Source organism: Pseudorca crassidens, chromosome 16, assembly GCF_039906515.1.
Source record: "Pseudorca crassidens isolate mPseCra1 chromosome 16, mPseCra1.hap1, whole genome shotgun sequence".
Taxonomy (NCBI): domain Eukaryota; kingdom Metazoa; phylum Chordata; class Mammalia; order Artiodactyla; family Delphinidae; genus Pseudorca; species Pseudorca crassidens.
In genome coordinates this window covers 5,071,826-5,092,435 of record NC_090311.1, presented here as the reverse complement: position 1 = coordinate 5,092,435, position 20,610 = coordinate 5,071,826, and the positions used below count along the sequence as shown (strand labels likewise).

The 20,610-nt window shown below is 49.4% G+C and overlaps 1 protein-coding gene across 7 annotated transcripts in view; it reads left to right on the top strand.

Moving 5' to 3' along the window:
- DOCK1 (dedicator of cytokinesis 1) overlaps positions 1 to 20,610 on the top strand; it is a 526,777-nt gene that overhangs the window by 495,199 nt on the left and 10,968 nt on the right. For all 7 annotated transcript variants that reach the window (XM_067709064.1, XM_067709065.1, XM_067709063.1 and 4 more), the window contains 5 exons: positions 207 to 383; positions 1,384 to 1,467; positions 6,921 to 7,058; positions 14,957 to 15,102; positions 18,799 to 18,997. In XM_067709064.1, coding sequence (XP_067565165.1) covers positions 207 to 383; positions 1,384 to 1,467; positions 6,921 to 7,058; positions 14,957 to 15,102; positions 18,799 to 18,997 — 744 coding nt within the window. The remainder of the gene's footprint in view (positions 1 to 206; positions 384 to 1,383; positions 1,468 to 6,920; positions 7,059 to 14,956; positions 15,103 to 18,798; positions 18,998 to 20,610) is intronic.

Here is a 20,610-nt window from a genome sequence, read left to right as displayed (position 1 = left end):
CTAAAATGCCCGGCTTCTCTCGGCTGGGTGATGAGGGACCTTTGCCCCAAGAAGCCACTGGGAAGAACAGTGCATGGAGAGTAGGAAGCCTGCCCCACTCGGAGTGTGTGTCCTCTGGCGAGGAGCCAGAGGCATCAGCAGAGGCCCTGGCAGGACAGGGGCCGCGGCAGCTGGCCCGATGCCATTCTGTCCTCCCCCTTCCACAGGTGGAGATCAGCCCCCTGGAGAACGCCATTGAGACCATGCAGCTGACGAACGACAAGATAAACAGCATGGTGCAGCAGCACCTGGACGACCCCAGCCTCCCCGTCAGCCCCCTCTCCATGCTCCTGAACGGCATCGTGGACCCCGCCGTCATGGGAGGCTTTGCAAATTACGAAAAGGCAAGTGACACGCCAGCTTCCTCTTTCCAGCCCTGTCCTGGAACGGACTGTCTCCAAGCCCGGAAACCACCGTGGTCTCACTGAGCGAGCTCCGCAGTGACCGAGCCCAGGCCGGTCCGCCCAGAGGCAGCCTCTGCGGCCTCCCGATGGTCAAAGCCCCACCCCGGGCCCGACCGGCCTGGGCGTTGTCCCCTCATCTTCACCCTGCAGCGGGCTGTGCTAACGGAGCCCTAGAGAGTGACCCTCGTGACAGTCCAGAGGCCTGGGATCATTAAAGGCCAAAAGACACAGTTTCAGTGAAAGACAAAAGGCTTAGAATATTTAAAATAGATGGGAGTCTGGTGCAGTGGGGACAGCCAGCTGGTCTCCCTGGAAAATATCTCAGTGAGATCAGGCAGAAGCTGAAGATCGTGGGATGTGCTCTAGACAAGGGGTCTGCACGACAGCCGCCGCCGGATTTTGTAAATCAAGTCTGGGACGTGGCCACGGCCATTCTCTTACTTGGTGTCTGTGGCTGTTTTCCTGATACAACAGTGACAGAGTTGAGGCCCTTCACGGAAATGGTTTGCTGCCCCCTGGTCTAGACAAAACGGAAACTGAAGCAGAAGGGGCTCTGCCTGAAAGTGGGCTGTGAGGCGAAACTGCCCTGGACACTTTGGAGAGGTGATGCTCTGTTCCAGCTCCCTTCAGCTGTAGGGCGGACCCGGGATGGGGGTCAGGGACACGAGAGCAGCTGGGGAGCTGCCTCCCAGCGAAGTGAGTGACCCGGGTCAGCTGTGGCTTTGCTGGGCTCCATGGACGGGGCCGCCACAGTGAGTGAACAAAGTCCATTTGTTGTGCTGACCTTACTGGATGTTTTGCTGGGGTAGGATCCAACCCTGGGGGGAATGAGCTGGGTGATGGCCGGGGTGTGCGTCTGTTTCACACACAGCTCTCTCCCCAGCCCTGGTGTACAAAAACGTGTGTTGGTGTACTAAGTGTCTCTCCCTGTCTCCACCAGGCCTTCTTTACAGAGCGGTACCTGCAGGAGCACCCCGAGGCCCACGAAAAGATCGAGAAGCTCAAGGACCTGATTGCATGGCAGGTAAATGTCCAGCCGCAGCTGCAGGGCCCGAGGTGGGGAAAGTGGAGTCTGGGACCAGATCCACCAGGGCCACCTTGGCACACCTGCCAGCCACCACGGAGGACCCCGGACTTCAGGCAGAGCACCCGTGACCATGTCTGTCCCGGATAAACCCATTCACCACTGCCGTGATTAACTCAACCCCTGGCTGTAGTCATGCCTTTGAACGCCTAGAAAGTTCTGTCTTGCAAATGAGCCTGCTCTGTTCCCTCCCCTCGGTCAGTGCAGTGCCTGCTGGGAAATCTTTGCCTGGTATCGACAGAACGGAACGGCACAGGCAAGGTCAGGAAACGGTGATGCCCTAGAGAGCGTGGCTCCAGCCTGTCCTGGGAGGGCGCTCGAGCCGACGCCATCGGTGTGAGAGGTGGGGATGGGAAACCGCCGAGCGCCCACACTCCTGTTCCCCGTGCCGGTGGTCAGGGTTGGGGGAAGGGGTCCTCATTTCCGTTTCCCCGGCTGTAGTTCTGCATATTTGGCTTTTCTGCTTGTGCTCCTGAGGCCGTCTGAGTCTTTCCTTAGCGGGACATGGTCTGGAGAGGCTGGGCAGCCCTGGAGGGTGTCCTGGGCTCCACTGGAAGTTCCCTTTTCATGTGTCTGGGCTCCTGGAGCTTTCATGAGCCTGGAGGTGGAGGGGACGTCCAGACCCAGTTCCCGTGGGAGCTCTGCCTGCTTGCTCTGGACTTTGGACAGCTTCGTTAAGCTTCCTTTTCTCACATGGGAGGCAAGGAGGATGCTGCCTATCTACACCCCACATGCCAGGCTGGCGGAAGAGGGCTGAGGAAGGCAGAGGCCAGGGTCTCCCTGTGCCTGGGCGGCATCCCACCCTAGCCCGGGGTCCCAGGCTGTGACCAGTGCTCTGTGGCCGCTTTGCTCCCGGCCTCCCTGGAGCCTCACCAGCCTCCCTTGGAGCCTCACCGTCCTGGCTTCGTCATCAGCTCACGGGCTGTGTGACCTGTTAGGGTGGAGTGGGGCTGAGTTTTGGTTTCAAGCCTAATTACAAGTATTTATTTTATATCTATAAAATATATATGGATATTGCTGTGATAAAATTTATGTAACATAAAGTTTACCACCTTAGTCATTTTTACATGCACAGTCCAGTGGCATCAAGTATGTTCCCGTCGTTGTGCAGCCACATCACCACCATCCATCTCCAGTTTTCATCTTGCAAAACCGCTGTGTGCCCAATAAACAGTAACTCTCCATCCTCCCCACCCCTGGAAACCACCATCCTACTTTCTGTCTCTATGAATTTGATTATTCTAGGGACCTCATATAAGTGGAATAATACATTGTCCTTTTGTGACAGGCTTATTCCACGTAGCGTAATGTTTTTAAGGTTCATCTGTGTTGTAACATGTGTCAGAATTTCATTCCTTTTTAAGACTGAATAGTATTCCATCGTCTGCATAGACCGCTTTTTACTTATCTGTTCATTCACTGGTGGACACTTGGGTTGCGTCCACTTTTGCTATTGTAAATGGTGTTATAATGAACGTGGGTGTACAAATATCTGTTCTCTTTCCTGCTTTCACTTCTTTTGGGTATATACCCAGAAGTGGATTGTTGGATCATATAAGTCTATTTTTAATTTTTTGAGGAAGCACTATATTGTTTTCCACAGCAGCTGCACTATTTTCCATTCCCACCAATAGTCATGCACGATGGTTCCAATTTTGCCTCATTCTTGTCAACATTTGTTATTTTTTGGTTTTCTTTTTGTTTGTTTGTTTTATAGCCGCCATCCTAATGGGTGTGACTTTTCCACAAATCCGTAGGCATTTGATATCAATTTGCCTTGGAATTATTCTGTGATAAGACACCCTGGGAGCTGAATTTAAGGGAACTTTTAGGCCATGATGGTTTCTTTGCACAAGATGTAAGCCTCAGGTAGGCAGTCTCCCTCTGTTACTAAAAAAGAGGGAGAGAATTTAAAGGTCTGAATGATTCCATTTTAGATGTTGTAAAAACCAAAGGGTACAGAATTCAAAACTCCACTGAAGGCTATATAAAACCATTGCTACACAAAAACTAGTTTGGTCTGCAAAAGTTCTATTGATTTTTTTTTTTTTTTTTTTTTACTGTAAGCTGTTACAGAAAATTGGATTTTAAGAGTTTCAAGCCCTACAGAGGAAAATAATTTGTTCCCCAGAGAGAACTTTATGTCAGCACTATGTCATCACCCCTAATAAGTATATTAAAGGATGAATTTTAAAGTACCTCACAGGAAAGTCGGGAAAAAAAATCTGGTTTCTAACCACTTCATTAAGTCAAAGAGTGATGAAAATACATATTCAAAACATTACCTGTGATCTTGCTTTCATTTGCAAATGTTTTGAAGACTCATCTTTTAATATCAGTAATTGAGTCATACGCTCATTAAAAATAAGAAGTTTGGGGTTATCGGAATGCTTTCTTCTGGTTTTGTGTTAATTTATTTGGTTTGGTTTTTTTCCTGAAAACTCCATCAGGGCAAAGTGAGGTTTTCCTCCTGGGAATCCCAAGGGTTCATTGGCAGGGTTTCCATCACTGATGCCTAAAATCATTTGTGAAGGCTGGTTATTAAGTCCCAGGCAGCTCCCGGCTCTGCCGTTGCCGTTGCTGAAACAGAGGGTGCTGACCCCCTCGCGGGCAGGAGCTGGGGTCGGGTGCAGGCTGCCTGGGGCCTCTTCTAGGTTGGCGGCTGACACCAGGTCAGCAGTGAGCGCCAGCCCCTTCCTCAAAGGCACAGCTCCATCTTTCCTTACACGCAGCTCTCTTGTTGGGCATCCCTGCTGTGTGTCCAAAGATGAATGCATACAGACTCATATGAAACCACTGTGGTGCATGCATATTTCTCTTTTTTTTTAATTTATTTTATTTATTATTTTTAGCTATGTTGGGCCTTTGTTGCTGCACATGGGCGTTCTCTAGTTGCGGCAAGTGGGGGCTACTCTTAGTTGTGGTGCACTGGCTTCTCATCGCGGTGGCGTCTCTTGTTGCAAAGCACGGTCTCTAGGCATACGGGCTTCAGTAATTGCAGAACACGGGCTCCGGTAGCTGTGGCACGGTGGCCCAGTAGTTGCGGCGCACGGGCTCAGTTGCTTCGCGGCATGTAGGATCTTCCCAGACCAGGGCTCGAACCTGTGTCCCCTGCATTGGCAGGCGGATTCTCAACCACTGCGCCACCAGGGAAGCCCCATATTTCTCTTTTGAAATGCACAGAGATGAAAGACCAAATCCATTCATCATCCCCAGCCGATGACAGTCGTACCGATGTCACCAGTGGTGGCGCTCCTGGAACACTTAGCAGTGCTTCCAAACGTTCTTTGCCGCCGGCAGGCCATGAATCCATGTAGAGACACACAGGAGCAGACTTCAAATACAGCACCGCCATTTAGAAGGGTGTCTTTTGAGAGCAGGCTGCATGCTGTCTTTGAACAGCTAGAGGTGTGACTTTGGGGACGTCCTCCCCCCTCTCTGGGCTCTGGGAAACTCTTTAGATGTGCGGCCTCCTGGGACCCACTCTAGACCAAATCAAGGCTCTGGGGGTGGGATTCAGGACTCTGCCTGAGAGATTTTGACGCTCAGCTTGGTTGGAATCCAAAGACCGTTCCAGGCCTCAGTCCATGGCTTCTGTTTGTGTACTAGGCACCTCATATGTTGGAGTGTTTGCACAGAGCATCTTTTTATTCCTAGCTTAAGTTCAGCCCCGAGCAGACATAGAACAAGGGCCAGGTCCCACCCGTCTTTTAGAAGGTTATATCTGACCAATGTCAGGGACCTGTTGAGGGGATACATTTCATACCCCATAAATTTCACCTGCCAGGTCACCGTTCTTTCAGTCCCAAGACCTGAATCAAAGGGTCTTAACTTTAGTCCAGCAAGTAGCTTCTTTGATGTCAAGAATCTGGCCAATTAAGAGTTTTATCAAACCAACAACAACAGAAAAAAGCAGAAATGATTGGACCACACTTTTATACATTTGAGAGAGGGCCGTTTTCCAAGATGCTTTCAGCATCTAGAGTGGCTGTGCTTTAACCTTGAGACAGCACCCCGACGTTGTCTGCACCCCCAGAGAGCCACAGCACATTTACCATCCCACCAAAGGTTGTCTGCAGCCTGCCTTTGCCGACCCCCAGGAAGCCAAAGGATTTCTGTGAGCATCTTCTTCTGTTGAACCTGAACAAGCTGCAGCTAGCCCCTGAAGGCTGCCATCGGCAAGAGTAATTCGTGTGGGATAGTAAAACGTCCCATCTAGCTTGAAACCTTAGCCGCATGCTGTCCTGTCGGTGATAGCTGTTCGGAAAGGGGTGCCTGGCGTGTACCTTGGGTATAAGCCCAACTGTCAGCCGAACACACTTTGTGCCAGGGCAGCTCGAGAGCAGGCTGGGTGGTGTAAACACGGGGGAGCGCTCACTTATTCCGTCCTTTCCTGGAGCACCACAAGAGGCACCAGCTGCGTGCTATAAACGGCAACCAAATACGTTTTATGCCTTGATTCATCTTGATAAGATTTCTTGAATTTGTTCACATGAAATTCAATTGTGCACTTATTATCCTTCTTACTAATAAATCTGCTCATTTAGATTGGTGTTCTGTCATATTAAGAAAATCTGTTTTTAATCAGTATTTTGATTTAATTGTAAAGTATTAAGAGGAAGCCTCTTAGCTTGATTGCGTTGAAGAGCATCTACCTCCCAGTCTGAGCCTCAGGGGAGGCAGAAGCCAGGGGAAGAAAGGAGGCTTTCTCACACCCACCCCCAGCGGCTGTGGCTCCGGAGGGTCTCTGGGGCTGGGGAATAAAAATGTCTCTACGACGCTTTTAAAGGTCAGCTGTATCTCCGCGCTCCGATGTGAAGTCTTGGCACGGATATTTGTGACAGCAGTGTTGGCAGAGACATGATTCTTTTTAGTTTTAAGGAAGAATAAATTTGGTTTTCCTTTCCAAGTAAGAACATCCTTCAGGACTATAGATCACGTATTATTAGATTTTTACATTTTGGAATAGGGTTCTCACTTGCCTGTAGAGGCAATATTCTTAGCGAAAAAAATCTTTGTACCGTGACTTGGCCCTTTGCTAACAGATCAAGTCACAGCTAAACAAATCCAAAACGCAGCCCTTCCCAAATTCAAGTGGAAAGCACAGAGAAGTCTATTCTGGGGTTGATGGTCAAATGGGAGTCAGGCAAAGTCACGGAGTAGCCGGTGTGCTGCATCCCGCACTAGACGTGTCCAACTTAAAACACAAATGCTTGTCATGTACACATTTTGGTCTGGGGGAGTAACCTGCCTGATGATGAATTTAATCAGCCGGTTTGACTGGGAAACCAAAGCAGATGCATTTTGCACATTGCCACTTCCTGCCTGGTGTGCACTTCTCTCCCTGGACCACTAAGCAAGAAATAAGGAACGTCAACCTGTATGTCTTTCAGATTCCATTTTTGGCCGAAGGGATCAGGATTCATGGAGACAAAGTCACAGAAGCACTACGGCCGTTTCATGAGAGAATGGAAGCCTGTTTCAAACAGTTAAAGGAAAAAGTGGAGAAGCAGTACGGGGTCCGGACCATGGTAAGTGGCTGGCGCGGCAGAGGGGAGGGAGCGTGTCTCTTTGTCACACTGTCCGACTGTGGCAGGCTCACAGGGCCTTGTACTTGAGTTGTGTACGTGACACCTGCTTAGGAAGTGAGATAAGGAACCTCCGCCCCTTCATCATTTCATGTGCCAGCACACTAGGAACCACCTCTCGCCAACTGGAAATGTCAGGGTGTAAACGTTCCTGAATTTGCTTGATCACCAGATACCCCGCTTATGGCTGTGAACACAAGCTCCCCATCGTGTGTGGAGCGACAGAAAGATCTCATAGATCCGTGCGACTCAGGCTGGTTCACAGAGACCACACCTCCAGAAACACGACACGCACGAAGGGTTAAATAACACACACGGAAACAGCACTCACGATGTCCCAAAGCCGAGGTAGAGCCTGTGCCCAGGCCAAGGTCAGAGTCACTGAGGGGCGCAGTGGACTGCTGAGGTCTGAAGCTGTTACCTGTTGGAGGAAGGGGTCACTGATCTAGGCCAAGGGTAGGTTGCAGGAGGCGGGCGGGACACTGGCTGGAGGGAGGACTCACTTAACAAAGGCTGAAGGCAGGGATTTGAATGGCAGAGGCCAGGGGCCGGCGCAGACACAGCCATGCCTTGGGCAGAAGACAGATTGTAAGAAGGAGCTGGGAAGGTGACCAGCCCCCCAGAGCCTGGAATGCCAGGATGTTCCGGGGTGAAGGACAGACCTGAGCTTTTTTTTTTTTTAACATCTTTATTGGAGCATAATTACTTTAAGCTGGGACGAAGTGAGAGAGGCGTGGACATATATACACTACCAAACGTAAAACAGATAGCTAGTGGGAAGCAGCCGCACAGCACAGGGAGGTCAGACCTGGGCTTTTGCCGAGAGTTGGTGGAAGGTCTCCTAGCCAGGGCTGAGATCAGGAGCGTGATAAAAAAGTGGCTAGGCACTTTTATGGGTGCAAAACACCTGGCAGGCCTTGCGGTGGGCTTGAGGCCGTCCTCATGAGCCACGCCTTAGCAGCTCCGGGGGCAGGGCCAGGCGCCTCACATCAGAGCGCCCCTGTGGTGCAGTTCAGAGCATCACTTCCACCCTTACTCAGGGTCTTTGGGAGCCTTGGTGAGTCCTAGCCTTGACGGCTTGCGGACTCAGGAAACATCTGGCCTAGCAGATGGCTTGAGGCCCCCTTTCTCCATCGTCCGGGGGTGAGCATCAGTGTCGCAAAAAGAGGCCGCGAGACCTCTTCTGGTCTGCTGGAATCCCAAGCCTGCTGGCGTGGAGGGGGTGTATGCGAGCAGGTCTTCTGTTATCCTGCAAAGGGAAGGCAGCTGCAGGAGTTACTCCACCTCTCCTAACACAAGACGCTCTACCTCCTAAAGAATCAGGTGTCCAACCAGGTGCGCCATTTTGGTTTCTTTTCTGACCCAGCTCCATCTTCCTGCTGTTCTCTAAAGTCCTCTGCTGTTCCCTGTTGAGCTGGCTTCTTTTTGTTCACCCATTTATCTCACTTAGCAAACACTAATTTAGTGCTTACCATGTGCCAGGGACCTTTCTGAGGTTTTTAACAATTATGAACTTCTTAGGTTCCTGCAACACGAGGAAGGAGACACTGTGCACATCCCCATTTTATACATGGGGCAACAGGAACATGGGAAGGTTCACTAGCCCGAGCTTACACGAGTAAGTGGCAGAGCTCTTCTTCTCTTGCCTTTGTGGTTGGAGACATGTAGGAGAGCCAGACCACCCCTGAGAGGGGTTATGCTCTATGCTCTCCCACCCTCCCCAGCCCTGCCGGCCATGCCTGGGCCTCAGAGCCTCCAAGCCCAGGACCCTGGTGCTCATCAAATGAGGTGCCTTTGGCCTTGACCACAGCAGAGCATGAGCCTGACCAAGCCAAGAGTAACACAACCGCCGGGCTGTGGTCTGAAGACTCCGCAGGCAGGAATCTGGGACCGTCAGCCCAGCAGGAGCTGCTACAGGTGAGCAGGCTTAGAAATCAGGACCACGCTGGAGGAGCCTTCGTTGCAAGTCAGAATCCTCGAGCTGCGTCTCATTACAATCAGCGTCAAGTGGCCAGAAGAGTTTCAAAGTACATCACGGTGCACCTCTTTCAAAGGCTGATGCCACTTTTAATTCTTTCTGAGAAATAAACACTTGTGAAATCTCCAGGTTTTCTTACTAAGTGAAAAGCTTCCTCTTTGATCAATCATTTCATGTATATTTCAGGAGGACAGAAATCTGTCTGGCTCGCCAGACGTCCTTCATATCCCTTTCTCTGCTGTGATTCATGAGTTCTCTGCCGGCTGTGCTTGCACACGGGGGAGGAGGGAAGAAGGGCAGGGCGGTTGTGTAGGCAGTGGGACGTCCTAGGCCGGTGATGAGCCATTTGCACCGCAGTCTGAAACGGCATCTTCTCCACCGAGGTCCCACCCCGAGGCAGGGGCAGCCAAGGCATCTCCACCACCACCCCCCAGCCAGGGGTTGACCAGGCTTATTGGGAATGAAGTTGGGGACAGAATTAAGGATGTGTTTTCCACCCGTGGATGCTTTGTCCCCTGGAGCTGCTTCCCTGAGTCTACCTCCATCCTGGGACCCCGAAGGCAGGCTCTGCGGCCAGCCTCCCTTGAGCAGACAAAAGGTCAGGCAGATGCCCTGTCATCCTCTGAAAAATGTGGTGATAAAATGCCGTCTGGAATGAGGCTTTCCCGTCTTACCTACGTGGAGAACTTCCAAGCTCCTCAGAATACCTTCAAAAGCAATACAGTATCATCCCGTTTTAAAAAAGATGGATTTAAAAGTAAAATCCCCAGGGCTTCCCTGGTGGCGCAGTGGTTGGGAATCCGCCTGCCCACGTGGGGGACACGGGTTGGAGCCCTGGTCCAGGAAGATCCCACATGCCACGGAGCAGCTAAGCCCGTCACCACAGCTACTGAGCCTGCGCTCTAGAGCCCACGAACCACAACTGCTGAGTCCGCGTGCCACAACTACTGAAGCCTGGACGCCTAGAGCCCGTGCTCCACGACAAGAGAAGCCACCGCAGTGAGAAGCCCATGCACCGCAACGAAGAGCAGCCCCCGCTCGCCACAACTAGAGAAAGCCCGCGCACGGCAACGAAGACCCAACGCAGCCAAAAAATAAACAAAATTTTAAAAAATAAAATAAAAACCCATAGAAAGGACATAAACCATTTTGTCAATTTTTCTGGGTCAGCCTAAGCCATAGAAAGGGAAGACTTGGACACCCTCTGACTCCTAATCCACCGGCGGCTCCATGGGACACCCCCGGCCCGCTCAGCTTTGGCCTTCATTCAGACAGTCCTGGGCTCTAAGGTGCCACCGCTCCCCGGATGAAAGCACAGGAGCCTAGCCTCCTCCCTATACTTAGATAGTGAGGAGTGCAGACCCGGGGTCCCCAGAGAAGAGGCCACGAGCACAGCCACGTTCAGCACTGGCCCCCAGCTCCTGGGGAGAGGGCTGGAGTGAGTCTGTGCTTCAGGCCGTGGTAACAACGGCAAGGGCAACGGAGGCTGCGGTTCAGAGCGTGGCCCGCCCTACGCGCGTCACCTGCGTCATTTCAGCTCATCCTTGCCGGCCTCTCAAGGTGGCATGATTATTCCCTACATGCTCAGGAGGAAGCTGAGGCCCAGAGCAGTTCCGTGTTTTATGCCAGGTCACCTAGTCCATGCCAGAGCCAACATTCCCGCCTAACTCTAACCCCCCCCCCCCCGCCACTGCCCGCCCCGCTGCAGGGAGAGAGACGTCCCCTCTCTCCAAGTGTCCTAGCGCTGAAGCTACCCCATCAGGGCTGGGAGAGACCAGCTGCTTCAGATGAAAAAACAAAAGCCCTGGATCCTCCATTTCTAGAGGCTCTGCTTGGTCAAGAAGGAATTGGGAGGTGAATGGCCCGGGAGGACCCAGGGCCACACCCAGTGGCTGCCCTGCTGATGTGGGACCCAGACTGGCTTCTGTCCCTCGTCTGCCAGAGCCGGCTCCTGCCGTCTCCCTTCCTTTGTACTTCCCAATCCGTGCTTGTGCATCCCGACCAAGACGCAAGCCTGCCTCTCAGGGCAAATCACCAGCCCTCTGTGGTTGGGGGTTGGACGCTCACGCCTGCTTCCTGGGCCTTCCCACGAGCTGGATGAGGTCATCCTGTGGCCACTTGCACCTCTTGGTCCCTGGCCGGCTCCCTCCTGTGCACCCCCTCCCTCAGCGCTGGCTGCCATGAAGATCATTTCATCAGAGAAATGGAAACTGTCATTCTGGGCGCTCTTAGGAATGGGGGCTCATGGCACCCAGATATCAGATGGGTCGTGTTTCTTCTCCACCGTAAGCAGAGCTGCATTTCCTGGAAGGCTGTGTCTCCACGTACCCAGAAGATGATGGACAACGGAGGCAGCATCTGCCGAGCCAGAAGAATCAGCCGAGCACGAGGTTGACGGCTGTCTTCTCTGCCCATCACCTGGATCCAGAGAGGACGGGGTTGAAGTCAAGCTGAGGAGGTTGCCGGGGAGAAGTGGGAAGGCAGCCCCTCTCGGGGCAGGAGGTGGTTTGAGCAGGTGGGTGCTCAGAAAGACAGTCCCCAGCTTCCAGAACGCTGATCCCCACCTCTGAGCCGTCCTCAGAAGCTGCTGCTGTGGAAGAACTGGCAGGGGAGAGCCTGGGTTTTGAAAGGCAGCGGCCGTGAACAGGTCTCACTCAGAGCATCAAGAGGGTCAGAGTCCCACAGAGATGCCAGAGAGAGTAGCGGTAGCCGAGCTGGGCACGGTGGTACCAGGGGTAGCAGATGGGGTGGTCAGGACGCACCTAGAGTAGCAGGCAGGACTCTTCCTTGGGAGGGTCAGGAATGGAAGGACCCAGAACAGGCTCCCAGGGCTCAGCTGCAAGGCTGGGTGAGAGGTTTGGACTGCCGTCTGAACGTGTTGAAGAAAGGGAAACTACTGAATGGGAGAAAGTATCTGCAAATGATAGGACTGCCAAGGGGTTAATATCCAACATATATAAACAGCCTATGTGACTCCACATCATAAAAACAAACCACACGGTTAGAAAAATGGCCAGAAGACCTCAGTAGACATTTTTTCAAAGAGGACATGCAGATGGCCAAGAGGCACATAAAAAGATGCTCAACATCGCTAATCACCAGGGCAATGCAAATCAAAACCACAGTGAGATATCACCTCACACCTGTCAGCACGGCTGTCATCACAACGAACACAAATGACAAATGTTGGTGAGGGTGTGGAGAAAAGGGAAGCCTTGTGCACTGTTCATGGGAATGTAAATCGGTGCAGCCAGTGTGGAAAACAGTATGGAGGTTTCTCAAAAAACTAAAAGTAGAACTACCCTATGACCCAGCAGTCCCACTCATGGATATATATCTGGAAAAACCAAAAACAGTAATTCAAAAAGACACAGTGTTCATACCCCAGTGTTCATAGCAGCATTATTTACACTTGCCAAGATGTGGAAGCAATCTAAGAAGATATGATATATATGTATATATGAACACCACTCAGACATAAAAAAAGAATAAAGTGTTACCAATTTGCAGCAAAATGGATGGACTTGGAGGGCATTATGCTCAGTGAAATAAGTCAGAGAAAGATAAACACTGTATGACATCACGTATATGTGAAATCTAAAAAATACAACAAACTAATGAATATAACAGAGAAGAAGCAGACTTACAGATACAGAGAACAAACTAGTGGTTACCAGTGGGGAGAGGGAGAGGGGAGGGACACTATAGGGGTAGGGGATTAAGAAGTACAAACTGTTAGGTATAAAATAAGCTACAGAGATATATTGTACAACACAGGCAATATAGCCAGTATTTTATAATAACTATAAATGGAATATAACCTTTTTTTAACATCTTTATTGGAGTATAATTGCTTTACAATGGGGTATTAGTTTCTGCTTTATAACAAAGTGAATCAGCTATACGTATCCCTATATCCCCATATCTCTTCCCTCTTGCGTCTCCCTCCCTCCCACCCTCCCTATCCCACCCCTCTAGGTGGTCACAAGGCACTGAGCTGATCTCCCTGTGCTATGTGGCTGCTTCCCACTAGCTAGCTATTTTACATTTGGTAGTGTATATATGTCCATGCCACTCTCTCACTTTGTCACAGAAATGGCTGAGAAGAGGATATTGTAGACTGAGTTTCTAGAAACATTTTTACAATTTGGGTTTGTCTGCAAGTCACCACTTCCTTTTAAGTTTTCCTTATAAAAGCCAATTAATGGCAATGGCTGTCTCCCTGGAGATGGGCCATGGCACCATCATTGGTGCTAAACCCAAGACCGACCAGACCCTCTGTGCTGGCAGATTTCAGCTGCATATTGAGCCAGTGATCAGTAAACTATGGCCTGACACCTGTTCTTGTAAATAAAGTTTTATTGGAACACAGCTGTGCTCACTTATTTCTGTACTGTTTATGACTCTTTTCGTGCTTGGGACAGAGACCTTATGGCCCACAAGCCTAAAATACTTATTATCTGACCCTTTGCAGAAAACAGTTACCAGCTTCTGCTTTACACTGTTCTTCAGCAATTTTGAACCTTTTACTATTTTTTAAAATTTTATTTTATTGAAGTATAGTTGATTTACAACGTTGTCTTAATTTCTGCTGTACAGCAAGATGATTCAGTCATACATATGTATATATAAATACATTTTTTTTCATATTCTTTTCCATTATAGCTTATCACAGGATATTGAATATAGTTCCCTGTGCTCTACAGTAGGACCGTGTTGTTTATCCATTCCGTATGTAATAGATTGCATCTGCTAATCACAGACTCACAGTCCATCCCTCATTTTCCCCTTGGCAACCACAAGTCTGTTGAACCTTTTACTATTGAAGAGATAGTGTACAGATCAAATAGTATTTCATGGGCAAAACAAATATTTAAGAAACAGACCATCTTTTCAATGGTGTTGTACAATCTGTAATCACCCGTAGTCCCGGGCAGGTCTTCTATAGGTGATGGGGCTGAATGAAACACCAGCTTTGGTGGAGTGGGGATGGGCTTTAGGGAGGTTGAAGCCACACAGAGAGGGAATGCCCTGCAGAAATTTGGTTTCCACATCCTCAGGTTAAAGAAAGGAGCTTCTGCTGCAGCTCCATCCCAGATGTACCAACATCTGGCTCGGGGTGCAGATACACTAGCATTTTGTAACTAATTAGGTGTTGACATGTGCTGTATTTCAGTGACACTTATTTTGTTAATGTACAACAGTATGACATGACAAAGAGACGATGGAAAACTCTGTCCAGAGACCGTCCTTCTCTAGAATGCATTGCTAGTCCACTTTCTGGTGAGGAGGAGTTTTAGCAACGCCAGCCATGGAGCCATCTAATCCAGTCGCTGGCAGGGGAGGAAATCCACCTTTAATTAAGCAGCAGGTGCATCTTATTTTAGTCTAGAGAAGTTCCATCATTATGCATCCATATATTTTAGTGATCTTCTTGGTTTGTCACCACGCAGAGAAACAAAGTTCATCTAAAGATCTTGTAAAATTCTTCCACATTCTAGATATTTTTCTACAAGATAAATTTTCTCATCAGTACATTGTACCGTGACTCTGGAACAAGTTGATGCCTTGTGGTCTTGGTAGAGAAAACTGCTTTTTAATTTTTTTAAAAAACAAAGTTCCTCCTGGTATTTTTCACGATATCAAATCAGATTTCAAAAAGCCTCCAAATAATCATCGTTTTTGTCTTCAACTTTGAACAAGCACATGCATTGTTCATGAAAGCGTGGACAGTTTTGACCTAGATTCCGGGCTGCTAAGACCACCTGGTCCGAGGTGTCTGCCCGTGCCAGGCTGGGCGCCTTTTGCCACAGCATCAAACGAGTCTCTCTCTGTCTGTTTCTCTCCCCTCTGCCCAACCCAGCCCTCAAGTCTGGACGACAGAAGAGGCAGCCGTCCCCGGTCCATGGTCCGATCCTTCACAATGCCTTCCTCGTCCCGGCCTCTGTCTGTGGCCTCTGTCTCGTCCCTGTCATCAGACAGCACCCCGTCCAGGCCGGGCTCCGACGGGTGAGTCTGGCTCAGCAGCCGGGGAGGTTTGGGAGGGGATTCAAGGAGCCACCCGGGGCCCTGGGTTTGTTTCATCACCTGAGAGGATTTTTAAAAATCAAAATCCTCTTTGAGATGGAGACCATCCAAGACTTTTACAATCATGGTGCCGCTAAGACTTGTAGAGTCTTGTGAATTTTTGAGGAAAAATTTCTCGCTTTGGGTACCACTTTGGATGAGGTTGTCATCAAATTGTAGAACCTCCAGGTGAGTGTTCAGTGCTTTTCAGCAAGTCCCGGAAGCGGTGTGATGCGTTCCTTGCCAGCTGCGTGCTTGTACTTTCCATCTCTTGCTCACTTCCGAGGTGTCACGCTAGGGCAGGACTGTCACACACAGGCAGGCTTCCTTGGTTGCTGGCAGGGCCACCTTCTTTCTACAAGATCTCTTTGGAGACCCAGTTTTGCCCTTGAGCACCGGATGGCACAAGGCAACTAAGAAGGGATCAAGAACGGAACGGACGGGGGAACACTTCATTGAGCTCCCACTGTGTCTCCTGCAAAGAGAACCTCGTTACTGACATTTTTGTGTGTTTTGTGACTAGCATATATGAAAAGTTTGTTCTGATTATACAGAAAGAAAAAATGTCACATGCAATTTAAACAGTAGAGAAGAACTGCTAATTGGTTTGCTGTCGAGTTTGCACAGTTGTGTGTTTGTCCAAGCCCATTTGGTTTACAATCCATCATCCCATCCTATCAAACCCACAGGCTCCTGACCCCTGTGACACGCAGACACAGACTTCCAGAGCGCCCCAAGGGACAGCTCCAACCCAAGTGCCCTTTGTTGCTGACGACCAATGTACCCAATGAAGGATGGCAAACTGCTCCCACGTTTTTTTCCTAACAGTAATTTTTATCAGTGTCTGTTACTTCTAAGGCCAAGTCCATATGGAAAACCTCAATTTAGCGGTATTTAAATCAAGTGTGCTTGTCGCTGAGAGCAAGATTGCTAAAGAAACTTAATTCAGCTTCTCCGCAGGTAAATCCCCAGGCTAGTTATGAAAAGGTTTTTATATTTCCAGGAACGTAGGGGTGAGGGCAGAAAGTGATCTAGAGGTTTTAGATGGAGTAGTGCTGTCCTGCACATGTGAATACGTGAGTGGGAATCGTTGTCTCTAGCCCTGGAGCCGTATTTGTTTAACCTTGAACTAGAAGGCATCTTTATTAGAGTCCAGATTTTTGTTCATTCTCGGGGTTGCCACCCTTCACCACCTAAGGGATGTGGAGAAAATAAGGCTTTGGTCTCAAGTGGCATCAGTTACGTGCAGAATAAAGTTCGTCCTGTCGGCAGTTGGTTCTCATAATGTGAAAAATGTAAAGCTCAGCCTTTCTCTTGGTTCCTTGTATGTGCGTCTGGATTTCACAGCACAGGTTCTCCCCGGAGCTGTAAGATGTCCACTAATCCTTTGTTTCCCTACATGAATTATCCCAAGTTCTGCCAAACCTAGAATAAAATCCTGAAGATTTTTAAATTTTTGTTTATAGTAGAAGAGATATAATATTTAACACCTAATGGCTGTTGATTTAGTAGTTATTGTGTATCCAACTGCAAAAGTCCAGATGCCCAGAAATGCCGTAATAATCAAAGTCAACACTGGTGTATTTCATTAATCATTTTCAAGTTTTTATTATGCAAAAATTTCAGACATATACGAAGGAGACAAAATAGCATAATGAGGCCCTGTACCAGCCATGAGCCAGCCTCAACAATGATCAACTCCTAGCCCACACTCTCCCTCTTCCATATTATTCCGAAGCAGATCTCAGGCATCATATCATTTCATCCGTAAACATTGCAATGTGAATTTCTAAAAGGTAAGAATTTACCAAAAACACAATCATACTACCTTTAGCACGTGTAAAAAGTGAACAGTAATTCCATACTATCGTCAGATATTGGTTTTAATTTCCAATTGGGGCATAAATGGCTTTTTTTTTTTTCTTTTTAGTTCGTTTGAAACTGATCCAGATAAGAGCCCCACTTTGCAGCTGGGCTGCTGTATCTCTTTAGTTCTCTTTTGATCAATAGATTTCCCCTTCTACTTTTTTCTTTTCATTTCTTTTCCTTGTAATTTATCTGTTGAAAACTCCAGGTTGCTTCTGGTGTCGTCTGGGTTTTGCTTACTGCATCCCCTACAGTGTTACTGACTGTGTTTCTCTGTCTTTCATATATCCTGCAGATTAGTAGTCACATCTAGAGGCTTGTGCACGTTCAGGCATGAGTTGGAGACAGGATGACTTCAATTGGTTCTTCCATTCAGAAGGACATTCGTGTCTCTCTCCCTTGCAGTGATGTTAGCAGCTATTGATAATCAATGCCTACATTCAATACCTGCTGACCATCCAGTTTTTTCTTTTTTTTTTTTTTACAAAACGTAGCAGATGTGATTCTTGCTCTCAGCAGTCGGCGTCTTCTGTGGATTTGAAATGTGGTTTTGTGAATGACCCATCTAATATGTGTTGACTTCCATGTTACCTCTCCCATGTTGGGGAGCCAAGGTGCTGGAATGGTCTTATTCAGAGCAGTGGTTTTGTTCTCAATGTCCCGTTCACAAAAAAGTTTGAAAGAAACCACAGCTAGGATGGCAATGTGACAGGCTTTCTAGATTTCCTTCTCTTACAATCAGTGTCCCCTTGAAGAAGACACTTCAGTCTCCAGGTGTCCCAGGAAGTCAGGCTTGGAAGGTCTCAGTGAGAACTGGGGGCTCCCAGGGGCAGGCTCGGGACCTGGCCCCTTATCCTGACAGCCCGCGTTACGGGGGTGGGATTTGCCCTCCCACAGGGCTCAGGGGCTGCCTGACATTGGGCAGCTCAAGGGCAGGGAGCTTCCGTGAACCCTCTCAGCTGACCCCTTTGCTTCTCTTAACCATATGAGAATGATGGGTAGACCAGTTTAAAAAACACATTTATCAGAAATCACAATATAGGCTATTTCTCCTATATGACTGTATGACTCTAGCTTCTTTTAAGAGATCATATCTCTTCTTAAATACCATTTTCATTCCATTTCATTTTGTGAAGGGGGACATCCAGCCCATGGTGCTTAGAGGTTGTGGAGACTCACCAGAAGGTGGCAGAGCTGAGACCCAGAATCTCTGTCTCAAGCTCAGTTCTCAGCTAAAAATCTGAGGGCGTCTCCACATCCTTGCAAGCTGGAATTGGCTTGTTTCTCACTGAGCCATCAAAGGGCTGTCAAATGGAAGCCACCTGTGTACCAATAGGACATTTCTTTGCGTTAGCATCTGCCTGTTTCTCCTCATTGCATTCGTGAATATTTCAGTATGACTCTGTCAAAGGTGAGGACTTCCCTTCTGAAATAGACCCCAAATACCATCCTCCCGTCGTAAATCAACAATAATCCCTGAATACAGTCATCCCATATCCAGTAAGACTTTACATTTCCCTCATCATCCTGTAAGTGTTCTATTTTTTTTCCAATTCGTTTTTATCGAGATTCAAAACTATAACCATTGCAGTCGGCAATATGTATCTTAAGTCTCCCTTGACCTTCCTTTTAAAATCCTTTCTTTCCTTGTAAAAGTGGGCATTTCCCAGGGAGCACCTGATTCATTCTGAGTGACTTTACATGGAGCTGCAGGGCGAAAAGCAGTGGCTGTCCTAGTAAGACGTCATTGATTTAAAGAACCGTTTCCTTTAGGTTTGCTCTGGAACCCCTCCTGCCAAAGAAAATGCACTCCCGGTCCCAGGACAAGCTAGACAAGGACGACCCAGATAAAGAGAAGAAGGACAAGAAGAAGGAAAAAAGGAACAGCAAACATCAAGAGATATTTGATAAAGAATTTAAACCCACCGACATTCCCCTGCAGCAATCTGAGGCTGTGATCCTTTCAGAAACGGTAATTTCCCAGGGAGCTTTCCCTCGCTCCGCGGTAGCTGCCGGGACCTGTCTATGCGGCACATTTAGCCGAGGGGGCTGTCAATTGGATTTCACTGCATTGGCTGTGAAATAGTCATTTGAAAATCGGGGTTCTCTCGCAGCCCTCCCCTTGTATAACTGATGCCGTAGGGCATCCAGAGGCACAGAGGAGAGCTGCATCTCTCCAGAGGATGCTCATCTTTGCCCCCGTGGTCCATCCTCCATCCCACAGGGGCCCCAGCCATCAGCAGGCCCCACATGGTTCTAGGCTCCGCAGCAAAGTTGGACTTGCTTCCATTAGACATCCGGACGTCTCTGGAGATGAACAGGTTGCTGTTGTTGTCAGAGAGCAGTACTCCGGGCCAGCTAACGCTGTTCCCTTGCCCCTTCCTGACCAGAAATCACTAAGCCACCGTTTCTGCCCGAATGTTATAATCTGCTCCGCTAGTGTCCCAGAGCCCCTTCCCGCTGGGCTGTGGCAGCTGTACACAGGCCCATGTCATCCTCCCAGCCTCGTGTGCTCCATGCCTAAATCCCTTGGCCGTCTTTCAGAAGGATTTTCAGGGACTTAACGTGTCACGTGCTGGTGAGTTGACATTAAAGATGGATCCCTGGGAATCTCGTTCATTCCAGAGTCTGGGGTTGTGTGATGGCAGTGAAACCCAAGCAGCACGTGCTCTCCTCCCAGGGCTGGGCCTGGGGGGATGGGAACTGCCTCTGCTCCCAGCAGCGCATAGCAGCGTTTGGAGTCTGGGGGCAAAAATTAGGCACGGACAGCTTCTGGGGTGAGCTGTATTCAGGACGTACTATTTGTAGACCGGAGACAAAATAAAGAAGAGGCTCTCCGAGGCCATCAGCGTCAAAGGTCAAGTCAGGCTTAGAGCTGCCTCCCTGTCAAAATGGATGGACGTTTGCCTGTATGGTGACCAAGAATGTGCCTGCCCTGGGCAGGGAGTCCATGACCTGTCCCAGCTGTTACTGAAGGGTTGCTTATCAAAGGGCTCAGGTGGGACCACCGTTTAATAAGACATACTTCACTGCTTGTTTATATCTTGAATACCAGAGGCTATGTTCCATCCAGGCCGCACGCCGTGGAGACCAGCTGCCACGTGCCGCTTGGGTGTTGAGAGGTGGAAGGGAGACCCCAGAGCCACAACGCGGTCCTCATGAAGGCAGACGCCCTCGCGAGGCCTTTGCACACAGCTCGGACTGCAGCTGGGCTTCGGTGCTTCACTGCAGAGTGCAGGGGCCCAGGGTGCAGGGCCCGGGGCGGGACTGGCCACAGGCTTAGCACTAAACGCCCAGATGCAGCCTCGTGCAGTGGGATCCAGAGGTTTCTGACGAGCCCGCCCCCGCCCCCTGTGCTCTGTCCGCTCTTCTGGAAAGTTGGGAGACCAGCGACCCCGCTGGGACTGGCTGGCACCCCCCTCTCTCTAGAGTCCAGACACCATCACTGGGTGGGGGAACGAACAGCAACATTTTTTGAATATTTACTAAGTGCAGAGCCTGTGCAAGTCTTCCGTACATTTTCATTTAAGCTCCACTTTAAGATGTTAAAACTGAGGGCCTCAGAGAATTTGAGCCACGTGGCAG